Source organism: Suncus etruscus, chromosome 5, assembly GCF_024139225.1.
Source record: "Suncus etruscus isolate mSunEtr1 chromosome 5, mSunEtr1.pri.cur, whole genome shotgun sequence".
NCBI lineage: Eukaryota > Metazoa > Chordata > Mammalia > Eulipotyphla > Soricidae > Suncus > Suncus etruscus.
In genome coordinates, this window is record NC_064852.1 from 149,245,006 (window position 1) to 149,264,346 (window position 19,341).

At 44.9% G+C, this 19,341-nt stretch overlaps 1 protein-coding gene across 1 annotated transcript in view; it reads right to left on the minus strand.

Moving 5' to 3' along the window:
- Positions 1 to 2,079: 2,079 nt before the first annotated feature.
- Positions 2,080 to 19,341, minus strand: part of BAALC (BAALC binder of MAP3K1 and KLF4) — a 34,203-nt gene continuing 16,941 nt past the window's right edge. Inside the window, exons 2-3 of the mRNA XM_049773940.1 lie at positions 9,598 to 9,728; positions 2,080 to 2,622 (exon numbers count right to left, since the gene is read on the minus strand). Coding sequence (XP_049629897.1) covers positions 2,512 to 2,622; positions 9,598 to 9,728 — 242 coding nt within the window. The 3' untranslated portion in view covers positions 2,080 to 2,511. The remainder of the gene's footprint in view (positions 2,623 to 9,597; positions 9,729 to 19,341) is intronic.

Here is a 19,341-nt window from a genome sequence, read left to right on the forward strand (position 1 = left end):
GAGATATGCTCCTGGTGTATCTTATTCATGCCAGCATGAGTGAATTGTGGGTATATATGTTCATCCTGTCCAGAGTTGGCTCCCATATTTTACCTTGAGTTGTGGTGAGACACTCCAAAAAACGTTTATTTTAAGCTGGAGCAAGTAGGTTGGAAAATGCATGGATGAATAGATGTATGGATGTATGGATGAATGGATGCATGGATGGATGGTTGGTTGGTTGGTTGGTTGGTTGGTTGGTTGGTTGAATGGGTGGTGGTTGGATAGATGGGTGGTTGGATGGGTGGGTGAATGGGTGGATGGATGAATATATGGGTGAGTTGATGAGTGAATGAATGGATGGCAGGTTGGATGGATAAATAGATAGACAATATCATTACTCACTATTAGAATATTGGAGCCTTTAGAAGTTTAGTGATGTGACCATAAATATACTATAGAAAAAGAACTCTTGTTTATAACAATTAGCCTCTGATTAAATTGCTTTCATTAACCATTAGTTTCAACAATGAGGACTTACTGTATTTAAATATGGAACAAGTTCTTGGGTAAATTTACCCTTAAAGCTGAATTCTCTACGCCAACTGACCCATGTTTTAGAAATTTCAAGGCTGGACTTTAAGACAACAAGAGTAAATAGCCTTGGATTTTTCCCTCTATTGCAGAATGCAATCTTGTGTGATATATAACCCTTATCACACATTCAGCTTCATTGAGACAACTAACTCCATTTCATAACTGGGTCTAGTGAAGCATGAACAGGTGAGGCCATTCACTTGACTTTAACAGGCTAATCCCAGTGATGCTGGGATTCCAACCCAGCGGGTCTGCCTTGAGACTCCCCAAGAGTGCACTGGATCCACTAATTCTACCCGTTATCTGCTTACCCTTCTCCTGGCTATGCAAAAGAACACTGCAGCCATTTCCATAATATGTTGATTTGCAGATTAGATCCAGGGCCAAGTAAAGTGGAATCAAATCGAAGGGTATGGGTAGACCCAGGATCGAAGAGTTTTTCAAAGCTCCCAGGATCCTGCATTTAAACTTTATGTCAGAAGCTGAAAAGATAGCATGGAGGTAGGGTGTTTGTCTTGCATGCAGAAGGATGGTGGTTTGAATCCTGGCATCTCATATGGTCCCCTGAGCCTGCCAGGTGTGATTTCTGAGTGTAGAGCCAGGAGTAACCCCTGAATGCTGCCAGGTGTGACTTTAAAACAAAACAAAACAAAACAAACAAAAAAAAAAAACCTTATGTCAGCTGTGTAGATTGTAGCAACATACACAGACAGGCTTCCTCACTCTCTCAAAACCCACTTTATTGCATCAATTGGCACAATGATAGATTGACACCCTTTTCAATTGCTGAAGGCATGTTAACACTTAGAAAAAATTAAAAACAATCATGCTACGTGACTTTGGAGGGAAGCCCTTCCACCTTCACAGGCCCAACGCTATGTTAGAAAATTATTATATTCCCAGCAAAACAGTAGCTAACTAGTGTCTCACAGAGAGTGTCTGGATTTAGTGGGGAAATGGGTACACTAATAACTCCAGTTCCTGGGCTTTGTATAGAGAAACTGAGTGGGAGGGAGCCCGTGGGTGCTGGGTGACCTCCCATTTGTGGGTAGTGTTGAGTTTTTTTTTGTCAACTATTATAAATGACAGATTGAAAGAGAAAACATTCAGGGCCACAGCGAATGGAGATGAAAAACCATGAATACAGAACAGAAAGTAGAACCTCATTAGGTCTACAATAGGTTTCTGGGTCAGATATGTTGACCACAAGGGACTCTTGTCTGATGGCCTGATGTGTGACATGGGGGATACAAGAACAAAAGTGAGTGGGAGGGACAACACTGAGGCAGATGAGAAATACATACCATAGACATACCCTCACCACAAGGATACATGAGAGCTGCATGTAGGGTTCCTTTGTGTGAACTTGGGTCCAACTCTCTTTCCTACTGAAACTAAAAAAATAAGAATATAAGGGGGCCACCCTTTTTCTTGATTTTTCTCCTACATATGGTCTGAGAGTTGGGTGAAGATCAACCTTTCAGGAAATCACTGTTAACTCTGAGTAGGAGATTTTTCAAAAAAGAAAGAACAAGAAGAGTGACCAAACCTGAACCAGTGCTCCCTGTCCAGCTGTGAGGGTGGAGAATTGATGTGTGTACGTGTATCCAGGACCCAAGAATTTTCTCCTACTTGTCCCAAACTGGCCCAAGCTTTGAGCCCTATATTCACCCTGGATGTGGGTGCTGGAGTTGCAAAGAGGCTACTCTGTGATTCCTTTGCAGTTTGATACCCAAGGCGAGGGCTGTGATGGCATATTTACTGGGTGTGTGAGACTGAGACAGCCCTGCAGTGCCAGCTTCTCTGGCTGCTGGGGAAGATGCCCTTATAGAAACTCTCCCAGAAGAGTCCTCCTCTGCTTGATGAGTCCTCGATGGGCTCCATTACATGAGAGGCACCCCAGCCATGTGTATGTTCTTCTTATCCAACATGCTGCTAGTCGACACAATTCTTGACAAGCCTATGATTCCTGTCCACTGGTCGGATGGTGGCAGCGATACTCGTACTGGCTTCTTCTGTAAGCATTTGCTTAGCATCTCTTTTAGCCTGTTAAAAAGTTGAATACCAAGCACTGAGTTATTGAGATATAGCCAAAGATCTCTCAATGTGCATGAATTTCAAGATTATTGGGTGTGATAGCACAGTAAAGAGGGCATTTGCCTTGCATACAGCCCACTCAGATTTGATCCCCCAGGATCCTACATGGTCCCCGTGAGCCTTGCAGGAGTAATTTCTGAGCACAGAGCTAGGAGTAATCCTGGGCACCACAAGGTGTGGACTCAAAACAAAACAGACAAAAAAAGAAAGATTATCAAGATTGCTTTACACATGTGCGTACACATCAGGAGCAGAAAGAATGGCTTACAAGTGGCCATCTTGGACAAAAGGGCAGGCCAGCCTCTGCCCTGCTGAAGCCACACCTGCTGCATCCATTACTCAGAATCACCTATTTTCCCAATGGCCCTGCCTCACATCCTTCTGTGATTCCTTTCAGGGACACCAATGTGACTCAACTTCAGGTATGCCAGTATTTGGGCTGATCTCGTCAGGGCTTTTTGGAATGAGTATGAATACCCTCCCCCTGCATTTGCCTTCTTCTGGGAGCCTGGCAGCTGAGAATACACCCCTAAAAACCAGTAATGCTTTGAATTTCTGAACAACTTCATTTGCTTAACGCTGTCATCTCATTAGAAACACATTAATTTATCAGAATGGACAGCTAGCCAGGGCTTACTGAACTTTCTATTACTGTATTAATAATTTCTTTAGATATAAAATAATTTTCACAAATGTGTTTGCTACTTTACTTTTTTCTTTATCTTTCATCTTTTTTTTTTTTTTTTTTTTGGTTTTTGGGCCACACCCAGTGGTGCTCAGGGGTTACTCCTGGCTGTCTGCTCAGAAATAGCCCCTGGCAGGCACGGGGGACCATATGGGACACTCGGATTCGAACCAACCACCTTTGGTCCTGGATCGGCTGCTTGCAAGGCAAACACCGCTGTGCTATCTCTCCGGGCCCTATCTTTCATCTTAAACCTTCTTCTCTTCCTTTTTTCTTTCTATTCTTTTGTTAAATAACCTTGCTCTCATTTATCTGAAAACAAATGTATCAGGGTCACCTATGTCAACTATGTGATATATTTTCTTTAAATAAAGTGTGGTGTGTTTTCACCTATGTCAACTATTCGATACCTTTTTAAAATCAAGTTAAAAAAGAATAGCTTACAAAAACAAACACTATATAGACATATATATCTATATGCGCACACACATATGAAGAAACAACTCTTCAACAAGCGAAACTTTGAGGGAAAGACAAGAATATAAGCCATTGTCCCAGAAGTGTCTGTGGCATAAACAAATGCATTCCCAGGCTGAAAAGATAGTAGAGCAGGGAAGGCCTTGCAAGCAGCCGACCCCAGTTTCATCCCCAGCACTGTAGCCTGATTACTGCCAAGAATGATTCCTGATCACAGAGCCAGGAGTAAGTCCTGAGCACCACACAGGTACAGGCACAGGCCACACACAAATACACATATCACAGATGCTATATTTAATATATAGAATTGTAGATATATTATAATAATATAATATGTTCCTTCTCATAGATTGCTCTGTTGAATTTCTTTTTTTTTAAAAATATAATGTAATCTATTTATTTATTTTTGTTTGTTTGGGGGCCACACCGGCAGCGCTCAGGGGTTACTCCTGGCTCTGCACTCAGAAATAGCTCCTGGCAGGCTCAGGGGACCATATGGGATACTGGAGATCAAACTCAGGATCAGCTGTGTGCAAGGCGAATACCCTACCACTGTACCATCACTTTGGCCCTCTCTGTTGAATTTCTTTTTTCTGTTGAATTTCTAATACTAACCCAACATAGAGTCTGCATTGGGAATTCCCCATCCAGCAATGCTAATGAATAAATGGGTTTATTTAAGCACCCAAGGGTGAAAGGTGGGAAAGGTCTCAGAGTTAGTTTGAGTCACAGGGTTCAGGCTTTGAGCTTTGGACTCAAAATTTGATTTGCTCCCAGAATTTAATTCACTTTCTAACCCCGCTAACCCTAACCTTTCTAATCTATAAAATGGGTAATAATAGCACAATAGCAATGATATATGAGAAGGCTGCACAGGTGAAGGGGGGGGTGTTCTTATTATGACTGAAACCCAACTACAATTATGTTTGTAATCACGGTATTTAAATAAAGAGATTATTTTAAAAATTAATATGAGGGTGGGGCAGAGTGATAGCACAGAGGTTTAAGCACTTGCCTTGCAGTCCATGCACTCGGGTTTGAATCCCTGGCACCAGATGTCCCCCTGAGTACCACCAAGCATTACTCCTGAGTACAGAGGCAGCAGTAGCCCCTAAGCAGCACATGATGTGGCCTATTTCTCCCCAAATAAGTAAAACGAATTTGTGCTCAGGAATCACTCCTGGAGGGGATCAGAGGGCAATATAGGGTTCTAGGGACTGAAACCAGGTTGGTCCCTTGCAAAGCAAGCACCCTATCCACTGTGCTATCTCTTCAGTTCTTTCTACTTTAATTTTTTATATTGGTCATGCCTGGAGGTACTAAGGACCATCAGCGACCACAATCAACTATACTCATAAGTCAGGCAGTGCTGGAGATTAAACTCAAGACATGCACTCTACCGTTGAGCTACGACCCCAACCCCGGATTGACCACATTCCAGGAATCTGATTCCAATTATAGTTGTTAATTACAATTCTGTAGTGTCAGTCAAAACACCCAATTTAAGGGCAAAACCTTCTTTTTTTTCTGTTTTTTGTTTTTGTTTTTGTTTTTGCTTTTTGGGCCATACCCGGCGTTGCTCAGGGGTTACTCCTGGCTGTCTGTTCAGAAATAGCTCCTGGCAGGCACGGGGGACCATATGGGACACCGGGATTCGAACCAACCACCTTTGGTCCTGGATCGGCTGCTTGCAAGGCAAACGCCACTGTGCTATCTCTCCAGGCCCAAAACCTTCTTATTTTTCCAAGCTGATGCCTATCACCACCACTACTTCAATTGAATAGCCAAATCTTTGATAAGAGGAACTTCTGGGGAAAGACAAGCCAGAGAATATAAGCCATTGGGCCCAGAAGTTTCTGTGACATAAACAAATGTATCCATTCGCAGGCTAGAAAGATAGTACAGCCAGGAAGGCACTTGCTTTGCATGCAGTTGACCACAGTGGATGACCCCAGCACTCATCCTGAGTATTGCCAAAAGTGATTTCTAAACACAGAGCCAGGAGTAAGTCCTGAGCATCATACAGGCACATGAATAGATCTCACACACACACACACACACACACACACACACACACACACACACACACACACACACACCACTTCTCTATTCTGATAAATTGTTTCCAGTCCTAGGCTCCATCTCATAGAGCAACCAGGTGTCAGATGAACGGCTGTGCTGTCAGGTTAACTAATGTGGCATCAGGCTAATGGATGTAGTGGGTCTTGGGTCCCCTATGACTTCTTTTGTCCTCTCCCTTCTTTTGCTGCCTATATCTCTCCTATGCCTATCATTCAGGGAGGCATGGGGGATGCTCCACTCCTTCCTGCTCAGGCCCCTCCACTGCCCTGAACCACAACCTGCCCAGGGACCCTAGGAAAGGGGAGGGAGAGCAAAAGATTGGGTCAGAGCTACATCAGCAAATTCCTTAACCTGGACAAGATCAAGAACCTGATCATGAACCACAAGGTCAGGGGTCAGAACAATAATCAAAAGAAGAGTGCTCGCCTTGTATGTGGCAGAGCTAGGTTTGATCCCTCTTTCTCCATAAGGGCCTCTGATCTGCCATGAGTGATTCTATGCAGTCAGGAATAAACCCTGAATACTGTAGGGTGTGGTCCCAAAACAAACCAAAAGAACCATAGAAGATGAGGGTGTTTGGAGACATGAAGTGAGGCCAGCTTCATGTCTGGAACCAGGTCTGCTCAGTACCACAGCTAACAACCATTTCTGGGAATGAGGAATTTCTGTGTGATGAGAACCTGAGACCAAGGAATGTATATTCAGCTGGGGAGCAAATTCTGAGGCTGCTCACACTTTCTACCCAATTCATGAGCAGTAGAGAAGCAGCCAGGACAAGACCTTCTTCTGGGACTCATGGCCCAGGGAAGAAGCTGGAGGGAGGAGCTGGAGGTGGGGTTGGGAATGGCGCTGCGGAAGGAACTAAGGATAGAACTGGAGATGAAGATGGAGCTGGGAGAAGAGACCAGAGCAACACCTCACCGGGTGCAGCTGAAAGGGTGCAGGGGGCTTGAAGAATTCCAAGGACAAATAAATACATTAATTAGATAAGAGGAAGCAACAGTACCTAATAATTCATTGGGTTCCAATGTGTGAAAGAGTGTTGCAGTCACGTTCTTTTTTCGTTTTGTTTTGTTTTGCCAGATGGCGCCTAATAAGACTGGGAGTGAGACAGCAGCTGGAGGAACTGCAGAAAGGAAGCAGGGAGGGTCTGCTGAAATTTGGGCACTAAATGGCTCAGAACATGTTGTGTGGCAGCTCTCTCAGCATCAGCAATTCTGTAGCCCCTCCTGGCTCTTCACTGCCCTGGCCTGCCCTCCCCTATCAGGGCCTTTCGAATGGATGTCCTTCAGGGCCCATAGCACTATTCATTAGTTCTGTGTTATGACTTTCCCTTTCAGCCCCCTTCTCATTGGTATCTACTTTGGAGCAAAGGACAGGCGTGCCTTCCCGAACTCTGTTGGATCCTTGGCACACCGCAGGCACCTTCTGAGGCTCAGTGATGTTAGATGGATGATGGATCTCAAGAGCATGGCAGGGAAATTATTAGGAGATTGTCCTGGGCTAGCCAAGGTTGCCTAGATCACAAAAGTTTTTGAAAGGCTCCGAGAGGAGGGCGTATAGTATTCTTCCAGAAAAGGAATGTTTTAAAAATAGCTCAGCCAGGAGCCAGAGATAAAGTACAGTGGATAGGATCTTGCATACAACCGACCTGGGTTCTATCCCTGACATCCTCCTGACACCACCAGGAGCTGTTCCTGAGTGCAGAGTCAGGAGTAACCCCAAGCACTGTTGGGTTTAGCCTCCCTAAAAAATATCTCGGCCAGGTGGTCTGAAGCTCCTAGGAGAACCACTGTGAGAAGCTAACAGGCTTTCCTGGGGAAACTAAGGTCGAGGAGGGACAAGCTGGAAAATAGTTTTATTTATTTTGGAGTGGTTTGGGGGAGTTGTTTTTCTCTGGTTTTGGGACACACCTGGCAGTGCTCAGGGGTCACTCCTGACTCTGTGCTCAGAAATCACTACTGGTGGCCGGAGTGGTGGCGCAGTCGGTAGGGCATTTGCCTTGCATGCGCTAACCTAGAACACACCATGATTCTATCCCCAGCATCCCATATGGTCCCCCAAGCCAGGGGCGATTTCTGAGAGCATAGCCAGGAATAAGCCCAGAACATCACTGGGTGTGGCCCCAAAACCAAAAACCAAAAACAAACAAGCAAAAAGAAATCACTCCTGGTAGGCTCAGGGGACCATATGGGATGCTGGGAATCGAACCCAAGTTTCAAGGTAAATGCCCTACAACTGTGTTATCTCTAAGCTAGAGAAATAGTGCAGGGGCTAAGGCTCTTGCCTTGCATGTAGATGACTCTAGTTTGTTCCCTGAAACCCCACAGGGGCTCCCAAGCCCCATTAGGAGTGATGCCTGAACACAGAGCCAGGAGCACCCTGTGTGTGGCCCCAAATATATATATATATATATATATATATATATATATATATTTACATATACACATAATGTATACATACAAATATATACATAGGTGTATATACATGTTTGTAGATAATTTAAATACAGGAATAAAAAATTAAAATAAATAAATACATCCAGGGATGGTGCAATAGTAAAGGGAGGTAAAGAACTTGATATGGTTTTGGTTGCCTGCACTACATATGGACCCCTGAGCACTGCCGGGAGTGATTCTTGAGTGCAAAGATAGAAGTAAGCCCTGAACATTGCCAGGTGTGGCCCCAAACAAACAAAATAAAATTTAAGTCTAAAACAGGAAGATGAGAAAGGAGGCCCCCGGGCGACAGGAAGGCCCTGTCCTCCCCTAAAGTTAATCCCTGCCCCTGGAAGCTGTCATGGGACAATTCCATAGCTCAGATAGCACTGATGAAGAAGATTCTGTTGAGGGAGCCAGTTAGAGGGAGGATCTCTTGGTCCACTGCCACTTTGTAGAGGCCTGAAGACACAAAGATTTTGGAGCCACACCCAGCAACGCTCTGGGCTTACTCCTGGCTCTGTGCTCAGAGGATCTTATGGGTTTGTGGGGATTGAACCAGGGTTGGCTAGGTGCAAAACAAGTGCCTCATCCCCATATTATCTCTCCAGCCATGTTCTGGAGTCCCAGAATCCTCAACTTATGCAACCTGGAGGCCTCCCCGTGCCCATCTAACAGAAGGATCTATTTTTGGTTCTTGGGGACCTTTTATTATTTTGTGGTTTGATATTTAGGACATACACGGTGGTGCTCAGGGATCGCTCCTTGCAGGGCTCAGGGAACCATATGAGATATCAGGGATTGAACTTGAGTCAGCCTGTGCAAGACCAGTACCCTCTCCCTACTGTGTAATTATTCGGGCCTTCGAGCAGGAAGATCTGAAGTTAAGTGCCTTGTCTTCTGTCTCAATACTATGCTCACTCTTTCCCTAGCAACTCCCAAAGAAGGGCCAAAGTCTGGCCTTGTCTAGTTCCTATAATCTGTACAGTCCTCACAGCCCAGAAGAGCAGAGCCAGAAAGGCAGGTCCTGGGACAAGAGTGACTTGGCAGCATACATTGCCCCCCGCCCATGAGATACCCAGGACCCCACTTTAGATGAAAAAACAACTTCCAAGATGGGGTTTGGAGTGAGATTATGGGGGGAAGAGCCTGATATTTTGTGTATAGTGATTTTCCCTGGGCTGACATGGGTTTTACCTCCCTTCCTCCAGCCCAGGTGGATTTGTGGGAGGTGGGCCTTACCTCTGCGGTCCGGAGGCCTGAGGCCAGGCTCTGTGGGTGGGAACACTGTGTTCCACAGCTTATCTTCTTTTCTGGGTTGGAGATTGCAGAGCGGGGTGCCCCATTGGAGGCCAGTCCATCTTCTAGCACACCTAGGGAGGGAAGAGGAGAGGCTGCAGGCTCGCACAAGAATCCCCAGGGACAGGGGTGGGTAAAAAGAAAAAAACAAACATCCTGAAATCCCACCATGCAGAGTCCTTCTTTCTTCCAAGAACAGGACTGGGGCTTTTTAAATTTTGATTTTTAGGGGCTGGAGCAATAGCACAGTGGTAGGGCATTTGCCTTGCATGCGGCCGCTCCGGGAAAGGCCCAGGTTCAATTCTCAGCATGCCATATGATATCTGAGTAATTTCTGAGCACAGAGTCAGGAGTAACCCCTGAGCTCTACAGGGTGAAGCCCCCAAATTTTGAATTTTTCATAAAAAGACAGTGTTAGGATCAGAGAGACATTACAGGAGAAAAAGCATGTGTTCTTCGCATGGCCAATTCGATTTCATCCCTGATACCATCTAGGCTCCCCCAAAACCTGTCAGAAGTGATCCTTTAGCACTTAGTCAGGTATGTTATCCCTTCCCCTCAAAACAAACAAACAAAAAACATGTTTAAATGACTTTAAAAGTTTGTATCCTGGGGCCGGAGAGATAGCATGGAGGTAAGGCGTTTGCCTTTCATGCAGGAGGTCATCGGTTCGAATCCCGGCATCCCATATGGTCCCCCGTGCCTGCCAGGAGCAATTTCTGAGCCTGGAGCCAGGAATAACCCCTGAGCACTGCCGGGTGTGACCCAAAAACCAAAAAAAAAAAAAAAAAAAAAAAAAGTTTGTATCCTGCAACTTTCACTGAATGATATATCACTGGCATATCTCCATGCCATATCAATCTCTTATTTGTCACTCAAGTTTTGTCACTGTGTGGATGCTGGTAAATGTCACCATTATATTCACCTGGTCCCCTTGAATCGGACATCTGTTTTTACACTTTTCATAAGTGTCATTGTCATGCAACTCCTTGAAATTCAGACTTTATCTTAATCTCCTTAGGAAAAAGTCCTGAAGCAGACCTACTTCCCACATCTAAATACCTAGAGGTGGGTAGAAGAGTTTTGGGGTATATATATATATATTTTTTTTTTGGTTTTTGGGTCACACCCAGTGGCGCTCAGGGGTTCCTCCTGGCTCTCGGCTCAAAAATCGCTCCTGGCAGGCTCGGGGGACCATATGAGAGGCCAAGATTCAAACCACCATCCTTCTGAATGCAATGCAAATGCCCTGCCTCCATGCTAGCTCTCCGGCCCCACACAGAGTTTTTATTACATAAATTCTTTGCGAGGACATTTCGGAAGCCTATGTCCCTCCCAAAACAAATATGAGGACATAGTCGAATTAATTTGATTGAATAGTCTCACCATTGAATTTCACTCAAAATAGTAATTCAGGGAGAAGGACAAATAACCAGATGTTCTTATTTGCCTGTGATATCTAGAGACAAAACAAAAATAAAGTGGTGGTGAACCCTGGGCCCTGGATTATAGAAATGAGAAGAATGTCATGGAAGGAAGGAAGGACTTATGAGAACAGATTGACCAAGTGTCTTGGTCATTTTGATGGTGTAGAGGTGAAGACAAGTTGTTCCTACACAACAAAACAACCCATGGAATCAGGCTGAGTCTATGCTAATACTAAAACAAAATTTGTATCTGGCTCCTCCTTCTCTTTCCCCTCACTCCTCCTGCATCTCCCTCTCCCTCCTTCATGAGCTTTTACTTCCAGATATGACTCTAGGAATCACTGACACTAAATGCCCACTTCCAGATCTGCATCTAGGAATCTGGGCCCCTGGCAGTGTTTATATACCACCCACAATGACTTGTCTATCCTTTGCCTGAATGACCATTCTTGCCCACTTGCTTCTACTTGAGTGCCACTAGCTAATGAGTACCACTGCCTACAGAGGACTACTGTGTGGATGAGCTTTTTTTCCCCCTATTCCCTCCCTGCAGGGGTACCAGGGGCACCTGGAGCCCATTTCCCACTCTCCCTCTCAGAGAGGAACAGGACCAAGCAAAGCCTGAGAGGGTCATAGTTTTATGGCTTCATGACAGGAAAGAGTTTGATGAGTCTGACTGCAAGCAAGAAAAACCGACACCAGTGATGTAAAGGAGAAAGAAGATTCCTTAAACAAATTTGGGGAGCCCTTCCATTTTTCTGGGGGTTGTGTGAAGGTTGAAACATGGGGTTCTCTGTCAAGGAACCATAATTCTTTCTACATTGCACTGTGAGATGTAAGACTCTAAGCTCATGGTTGTTCTTTAGAAATTCAAGTTTCATAGACTTCATGAACTTTATTCCTGACTCTATTAGGCACCAAGAGTGCTAGACGGTGCTGCTGGGAAACATTGAAAATCACCTCAGGCATTGGTGGAGGGAAATGGACCCTAGTGAAGGGATGGTGCTTGAACATAGTACCTTGAAACTCAATCAGGACTAACTTTGTCATTCCTGGTAATTCAATACATTTACTCTTAAATAAATATATAAATAATCAGACAGACAGATAGATGATAGATAGATAGATAGACAGATAGATAGATACATAGATACATAGATAGATAGATAGATGATAGATAGATAGACAGACAGATAGATAGATACATAGATACATAGATAGATAGATAGATAGATGATAGATAGATACATAGATAGATAGATAGATAGATAGATAAATAGATAGATAGATAGATAGATGATAGGTAGGTAGGTAGGTAGGTAGGTAGATAGATAGAGATAGATAGATAGATAGGTAGATAGATAGATAGATAGGTAGGTAGATAGATAGATATAGATAGATAGATAGATAGATAGATAGATAGATAGATAGATAGATAGATAGATAGATAGATAGATGATAGGTACCGCCACATTAAGAAACCTGGAGTTCCATCCAGGCCACCCCCAGCTGCCTGGGCTGTGGGAGTGTTCCCCTAATTTCACAGGAGAGGGAACAATATAACTCAACTGAGGGTTTGCATGTCTCCAGAGCTGGTAGTGGCAAATGTTCCCATTTCCGGGGCCGGAGAGATAGCATAGAGGTAAGGCATTTGCCTTTCATGCAGAAGGTCATTGGTTCGAATCCAGACATTCCATGTGGTCCCCCGAGCCTGCCAGAGTGATTTCTGAGCATGGGGCCAGAAGTAACCCCTGAGCACTGCTGGGTGGGACCCAAAAACCAAAAAAAAAAAAAAAAATGTTCCCATTTCCTTCCCAAAATGCTCCCAGAATGAGGTTCTTAGACTACAGAGGGCATCTCCTGGGGTGTCTGATTAAAGGCAAGTTCCTTCATTCATGTCTCAAAACATGAGTCTCAAAGAGGCCAGGATCCCATTCACACAGCTATGAGGTCAGGAATCTGCATCCTGCGCTTCAAGCACAGGCTCCTGGCAGATAGACAGAGCCTGGGCTCTGAAGGGTGGGCTGCAAAATGCCCATTGATGGACCTTTCCATGGAGAACCCAAGGAAATGCATGGGCCCTTAAGGCATGGATCCTTGCAGGGAAGCCCTTCACAAAATTTGCATTCCCTCCAGAAGACAAGCCAAATCACTGCCTTTGCCAAAAGATGGGAACCAGCAGTGTGCGACGCTTGCTGAGGAATTATAGCTCATGGCTTCTTGCCAATGTGCTGGCTGTTTTGGAAATTGGCAGGGAGGGCAGAGCCTAGGCTTTGAACATGGTAGCTGGAAGTCATAGGGACAGTATGCTCGGAGGTAGTTCTGTCTGAATCCAAGCACCTAGCATCCCTAGAAGAAGGTGATCACCAAGTCTCTTCTGTGTCATAAAAACTAGTGGTAAGTCGCTTCCCAGAGTGGCTAAGAACCAAAGGTTAAGCCAGGAGCAGCTTTGTAAGAAAGAATGTTCTAGAGTCCTACGAGATGAGATCCTGGCTCATCAGACACTATCTACTCTCTAGCCCTAAACATATGGCAGATGATCATTTTGTCAGAACAGAGAAATAAACTAAATAAACTACAATGACTCAGCCTCTTGCAGACAATCTGTCTTCTCCTTTTCAAGAAGAACAAGAACTTCAATCCGATAAGCAATTTTGATCACAAACAATGTGCAGGCAGCTACTATGTGACTTCTGAGTAGTTAAATATAAGAAACCACTATTAAAATGGTGAGAGGAGGGCTGAAGTGATAGCGCAGAGAGTGGGAGTCTTGCCTTGCATGCACTCAACCAGGTTCAATCCCTGGTGTCCCATATGGTACCCTGATCGTGAGTGCAGAGACAGGAATAAATCCTGATTACTTCTGATTGTGTCATCCTAAAATACACAAAGTTTTAAAACTGATGAGGGACATGAGTGAGGCTGGCACACATTCAAAAGAATAAAAACCACCAGTGCTGAAGTAGATGTGGGGAAAAAGGAACCTCAATTCACTGCTGGTTCAACAGTATTTATTGGCCATAAGCAAAATCAAAGTACAAAAATAGGGCTACAGTTCTGAGATCTCTGAAAGTGAGATGTGAGGTTAAAAAAAACAAGGTACCAAGAACGTGGGAATCTGATTCTATTTTTATGTAATGTCCAGAAAGAGACAACTCCAGGAACAAGGAACAAGGAAGTAGATTGTTGACTGCCTAGAGTCAAGGCTGTGCTGGGGGGTGGGGGGGTGTCACTCCTGGCAGGGTCCCCTATGTGGTGCCATTCATTGATCATACTGGGGTTGCATGTGTGCAAGTCAATTACCTTACTAAGGCTAGACTGCCTCTACATTTCTACTGGTATCATTTACAAACATGGTGAGCTGGAATGTTCCACAAACTAAAGGAAATAAAGAAGATCACAGGCAAGGGTGAGGAAAGAGGACAACTGGAGACCAATATTCTGTTTGGCTTCTGGGAAGTGCCAGGCTTCTGTTCAGAGCCTGGAAGGAAAAGATGGATAAATACCTGCAAGGATTGATGGCCTGGGACCCCAGTTCTGCTTCCTATCATGGCTGCCTGGCTGAAGGTGATTATCATCCGCCACTAGTACCCCAAGATTGCCCAGAAGAGAAAATAGAGGTTGAAGAGGCTGTCACCTGAATAGGAACCTAGAGCTGGAGCTAGAGCCAGACTTTAGTTTGACATGCACTTTGTTAGCTCATATCATTACCACACGGGCACGCTCACGATGAATCATGGTCCCCCTTCTTAGAACCGGGCTATCAGGAGTCCATACACAGTAGCATCTAAATAAAGGAAAGTCACTTAAGTGTTGTTTTAGAGCTAATTCATAGGGTATCTTATCCTTTCTGGGCAGAACAGATCCTGAGGGTATTTTCTTATCCACAGAGCCTGATGGCAGGATCAAACAAGTTACTTTTCAGCCCAGGGCTTCTCTAGCCTTTTCCATACACAATCACATTTTACCAAGAAACGCAACCCAGGCCAGCTCTGCCAAAAATGCCTTGAATGTGTGATGTGCTTGAGTTTCAATGAATGTTTGGTTGTGAGGGCTTCATTTCACTAATACCAGATTTTTTTTTTCATGACCTGCCTTCCTCATCTCACACTTCCCCATCTGATTATTGATCTCCTTATGGGGGGGGGGGGGGTAGTGGTCCCTAGCTTAGAAACCTTGACTTGAATACAGCTGGGGACAACTAAATGTGTGTTTCCTTAAATCCCTTGCTGCATTTTGCCACCTCTCAGCCCCCTGAGGTAGCTCGACCTGAGGGGTGAGGCTTACCTGTGGGGTACCCTTTATAACTAAAAGCCATATTTCTGGCTCTAAAAACACCCTGACATTTCCAAAGATGGGTTCCTGGTATGCTCACCCCCACCCTGCTCCCTGTTAATGCTTGCTGCCTTGCTCAGACCCCAGGAGACCTGCCTACCTGTCACTTCTATATGTCCTTGAGACATATACAAGTGTAATGAACAAATCTATATCTAATGTAAACATTTGGTGTTCAAAGAAATGACTTTTTATACTGCCTCTCTGTGGAACTCTATAAATTGTCATGTAAAATCACTATTAAATGGACTTTGCTGCGACGCAGCATTTTCCCCAGCTGCTGGGGCGCATGCCCTTGCTAGCTGCATCTTCTAACCCCAGCTTGCCTCTGACCCTGAATAGGGTTGACCACACAGCAGCCCCCTCAATGGAAAGGTCCCCTCTGCTGTCTTTTGTGAGCTAGTGGAACCTCCGTGCAAGCGAACCATACCTAGACTTTTTGTCTAAGTCACTCTACTTGCTGGGGGAAACAATGGGTCCAAGAATCTAGCAAAGGAGGAAGCTGAACCCTGCTGTGCCAGACTAACAAGCCTTGGCTCTGACACTTAACTACTTTGAATTCCTCACAGATCCCAAACTCTTGCCCAGCAAATTACAATTGGACCTAAACCAAAGCTTCTAGACGGTTCTAAAGCTCTGAAGCACAGATTCTCAGAGAAGCCAGGGTCTTAATCATTGTGGCCACATGCAAGGCCAGTGCCTTCCCTCCTATGCTAACAGAGGGTCCTTCTGTTCCCTTTACCAGCCCTTGAATTTCCTCTCTGGAGGAAACTGGAATTATTTCTTCCATACCTGCCTGTCTTTCTAGCCTGGCTCCTGGAAGACAAGAAGCCTGCCTGTCTTTTTCATTCCCATACTTGGTCTGTGCTTTTCCTCCAAGATGTGTTTGTAGAAAGAGTCTTTGGGGTTAGGGAAGTTAGCACAGGGTTAGGGTACATGCTTCGAATGTACTCAACCTTCATTTCATTTCTGGAATCTCTGGATGATGCCATAGAGCTGCTCCTAGCACCACCAGGAGTTCCCCAAAAAGGCCCCAGCACTCCTTGGTGGTCCCATATTCCTGGTACTACAAAGCTCAAACAACCTTGCGTCCCTGAACCTACAGTCCACTTGGCTGAGAATTGCCAGTGGGGTCCCTAGATTTCTGAAGCACTACTTGGGAGCCCTGACCCTGCCAAAGAACCATAAAGCAGAGGGCCCAAGTCTATTCTTTCACCGAAAAAGATGCTGCCTGAGAGACCTCAGAGTGTTCAATGTTCTCTCCCACTGCAAACAATTGGAAAGGAAGCAAATGCAACTGTAAAATGTGCTTGGCTTCCCCTGTTAGCATGGAGGGACAAGGAGCAAAGAGGAGAGCTAACAGAAGGAGCAAAGGGTGACCATCACCTCTCCTTAGGGCTGCACTCCCAGGGCCCTCAGTCAAGTCCTGTGCACAGGCAATGGTTCCCTCATTGGCAGGAACCCATTTGCCTTAAGGGGTTTTATGCTACAGAAAGGAGGATGGCAGCTCCACATCATGAAAGTCCTAGTCCTTTGGGAAAGCTGCTCCCCAATAAGTCTGACCTGAGCCCAGCTATCAGGAGAGCCAGTGACAGGGCTAGGCCATCTCTCTGGGCTTCCCTGTCTTCTCTTTGCCAACAGTAGTAATGCTGCTGGGAAGCAGAGCTTTACTGTGCTGGGTTTCTGTAGAAGGTATTGAGGGCCTGATACTCACTAGTAGCTCCAATTTGATGCAAACAAGGAAGGAACCCAGCCCCTCCTTTCCACAAAGCAGGAGAGAATCTTTGGCATTAGAGGTGGTGCCCCATAACACCACCACCCCCAACAGAAAAACCCAAACAAATCAAAAAACAGTTTAGAAAAAGGATGAGCAGTGTGAGAATCAAGAATAAACACTGGCTGTTCCTCTCCAACTATCAAAATTGTTCTAGAATTTGGGGCAGAGACAAAGTTGGAAGATTTAGTTTTGGCTCTTTGTAACTGATTTGGGGCAAAGTATCTAGAGAACTATGTCTCAGAGGCACTTCTGCAGCAAAGGAGGTACCAGGCCCAGGGGACATGGAGGCCATATCACAAGAATGCATATATTTGGTTTAGGGGTTGGGACTGAGTTCAGGAGAGAAGGCAACCTTGGGGCATGGTCAGACCCATTGCAAAGGCTCAAGTCTGGGGTTTGGGAAACCAGCCGGGAGACTGGAACCTCTGGAGATCTTTGCCTCCTTGTATTCATCTGAATATATCATATACTACCATACAACTGTAGCATATTTTATGATAATATTCTTGTAAAAAAAAGTTGGATATGACCAAGCTTTTTACTGGAATGAAAAAGAAAGGCACAGGCCAAACACATAGTATAGCAGGTAGGGGATTTGCCTTGCATGTGACCAACCCAAGGTTAGTCCTCAGATTCCCATATGGTCCCCTCAAGCCCACTAGGAGTAATTCCTGCGTGCAGAGCTAGGAGTAATCACTGAGCATCACCAGGTGTGCTCCCTAAAAACAAAACAAAAACACAACATGCAATGATTATATGGTGAAATATAGTTTTTGTTTGTTTGGTTTGGTTTTGGGCCATGCTTGGCTATACTCCAAGGTTGTTCCATGCTCTTTGTTCAGGATTGTTCCTGGTGTTGTTCAATAGACTACACAGTGCTGGGAATTGAACCCAGAGTCTCATATATAAAGGGAAGTATAAAATCACCCCATGCACCATATCTCCAACCCCAGGTGAACAAGTCTGAATCAGGGTCTCACATGAAATAATCCAAACCAAGCTGAGGGTGAAACGTGTAGTCTGGCAGTCTTCTACCTCATAGGCAGAGCAAGCAGCCTGCCAGAACTGCCCTTTTTATTGAGTACAGAGACCACCCTTGGGTGGGGCAATAAGGACAGATAGCTCAGACTATCCTGAGCCAGTCCCACCCAGGTTTACAAGTGAGACAATCTCTGTTTTGGGGTAAATCCAAGTGGTAAACAAACAGACAAAGGAACCAGGGATGATCTTTGTTTTAGGTAAAATAAGGTATAACCTAACAGGCTCTACACACCGAGCCATATCCAGCCCCTGGATATTTTTCAGGTTTATGTTTTTGGTTTTGGGGTTTTTTGTTTGTTTTTGTGTTTATTTATTTATTATTTATTTTAGATCATACCCAGTCCTCAAGGCCTATTTCTGGCTCTGTTCTTGGAGGTCACTCCTGTCAGTGCACAGGGGACCATCACTGCCAGATCAAAACTGAACCTGCTGCATGCAAGGCATGAGCCCAACTCATTGAGCAATTTCTCCAGCTTCTTGAGTGTGTTTTTGCTTGTTTTGGGTGTGGAGGGTACACACTATTACTCCTGGCTCCACACTCCAGGATCACTCCAGGTGGTGCTCAGAAGCCACAGGAGGTGCTAAAATTCAGTTTGGCCACATGCAAAGCAAGACTTACTCGCTGTACTTACACTCCACCCCCAGAACGTGTCTGCAATGATTTTCTTCCCAGAAAAAATCTTCCCAGACTCACCAAATTAAAAAACACTTTCAGAAGAGTGGAAAATTTTACCCCTTTGGAACAAATTAGCTTTTTTTTCCCCCAGTACACATCTCACAAGTGCAATTGAATATTTTAGAAAGAAAAGGAAGAAGTGAAAAAATATATAAAAAAAAAAACACATTAGCGTCATTGTTTATCAGCACAACCTAGATGGAATGGTTCTCAGTAACTATTTCAAAGGTCACAGCCAGAAGAAACAGAGTCACACTTGAAAAGGACTGGCCGGGTCCTTCATGAGGTCCCAGATCTTTCCTGCAGCCACCTCCTACGTCTGGAAAGTATAGGAAACACGGAAGCACTCTGACTGCACTGGCAGATGCTTGCATTTCTAAAATGGCAGCAAGGACTCTTACATCTCTAGCCCGTCCCTGCAGCGCTGTGGG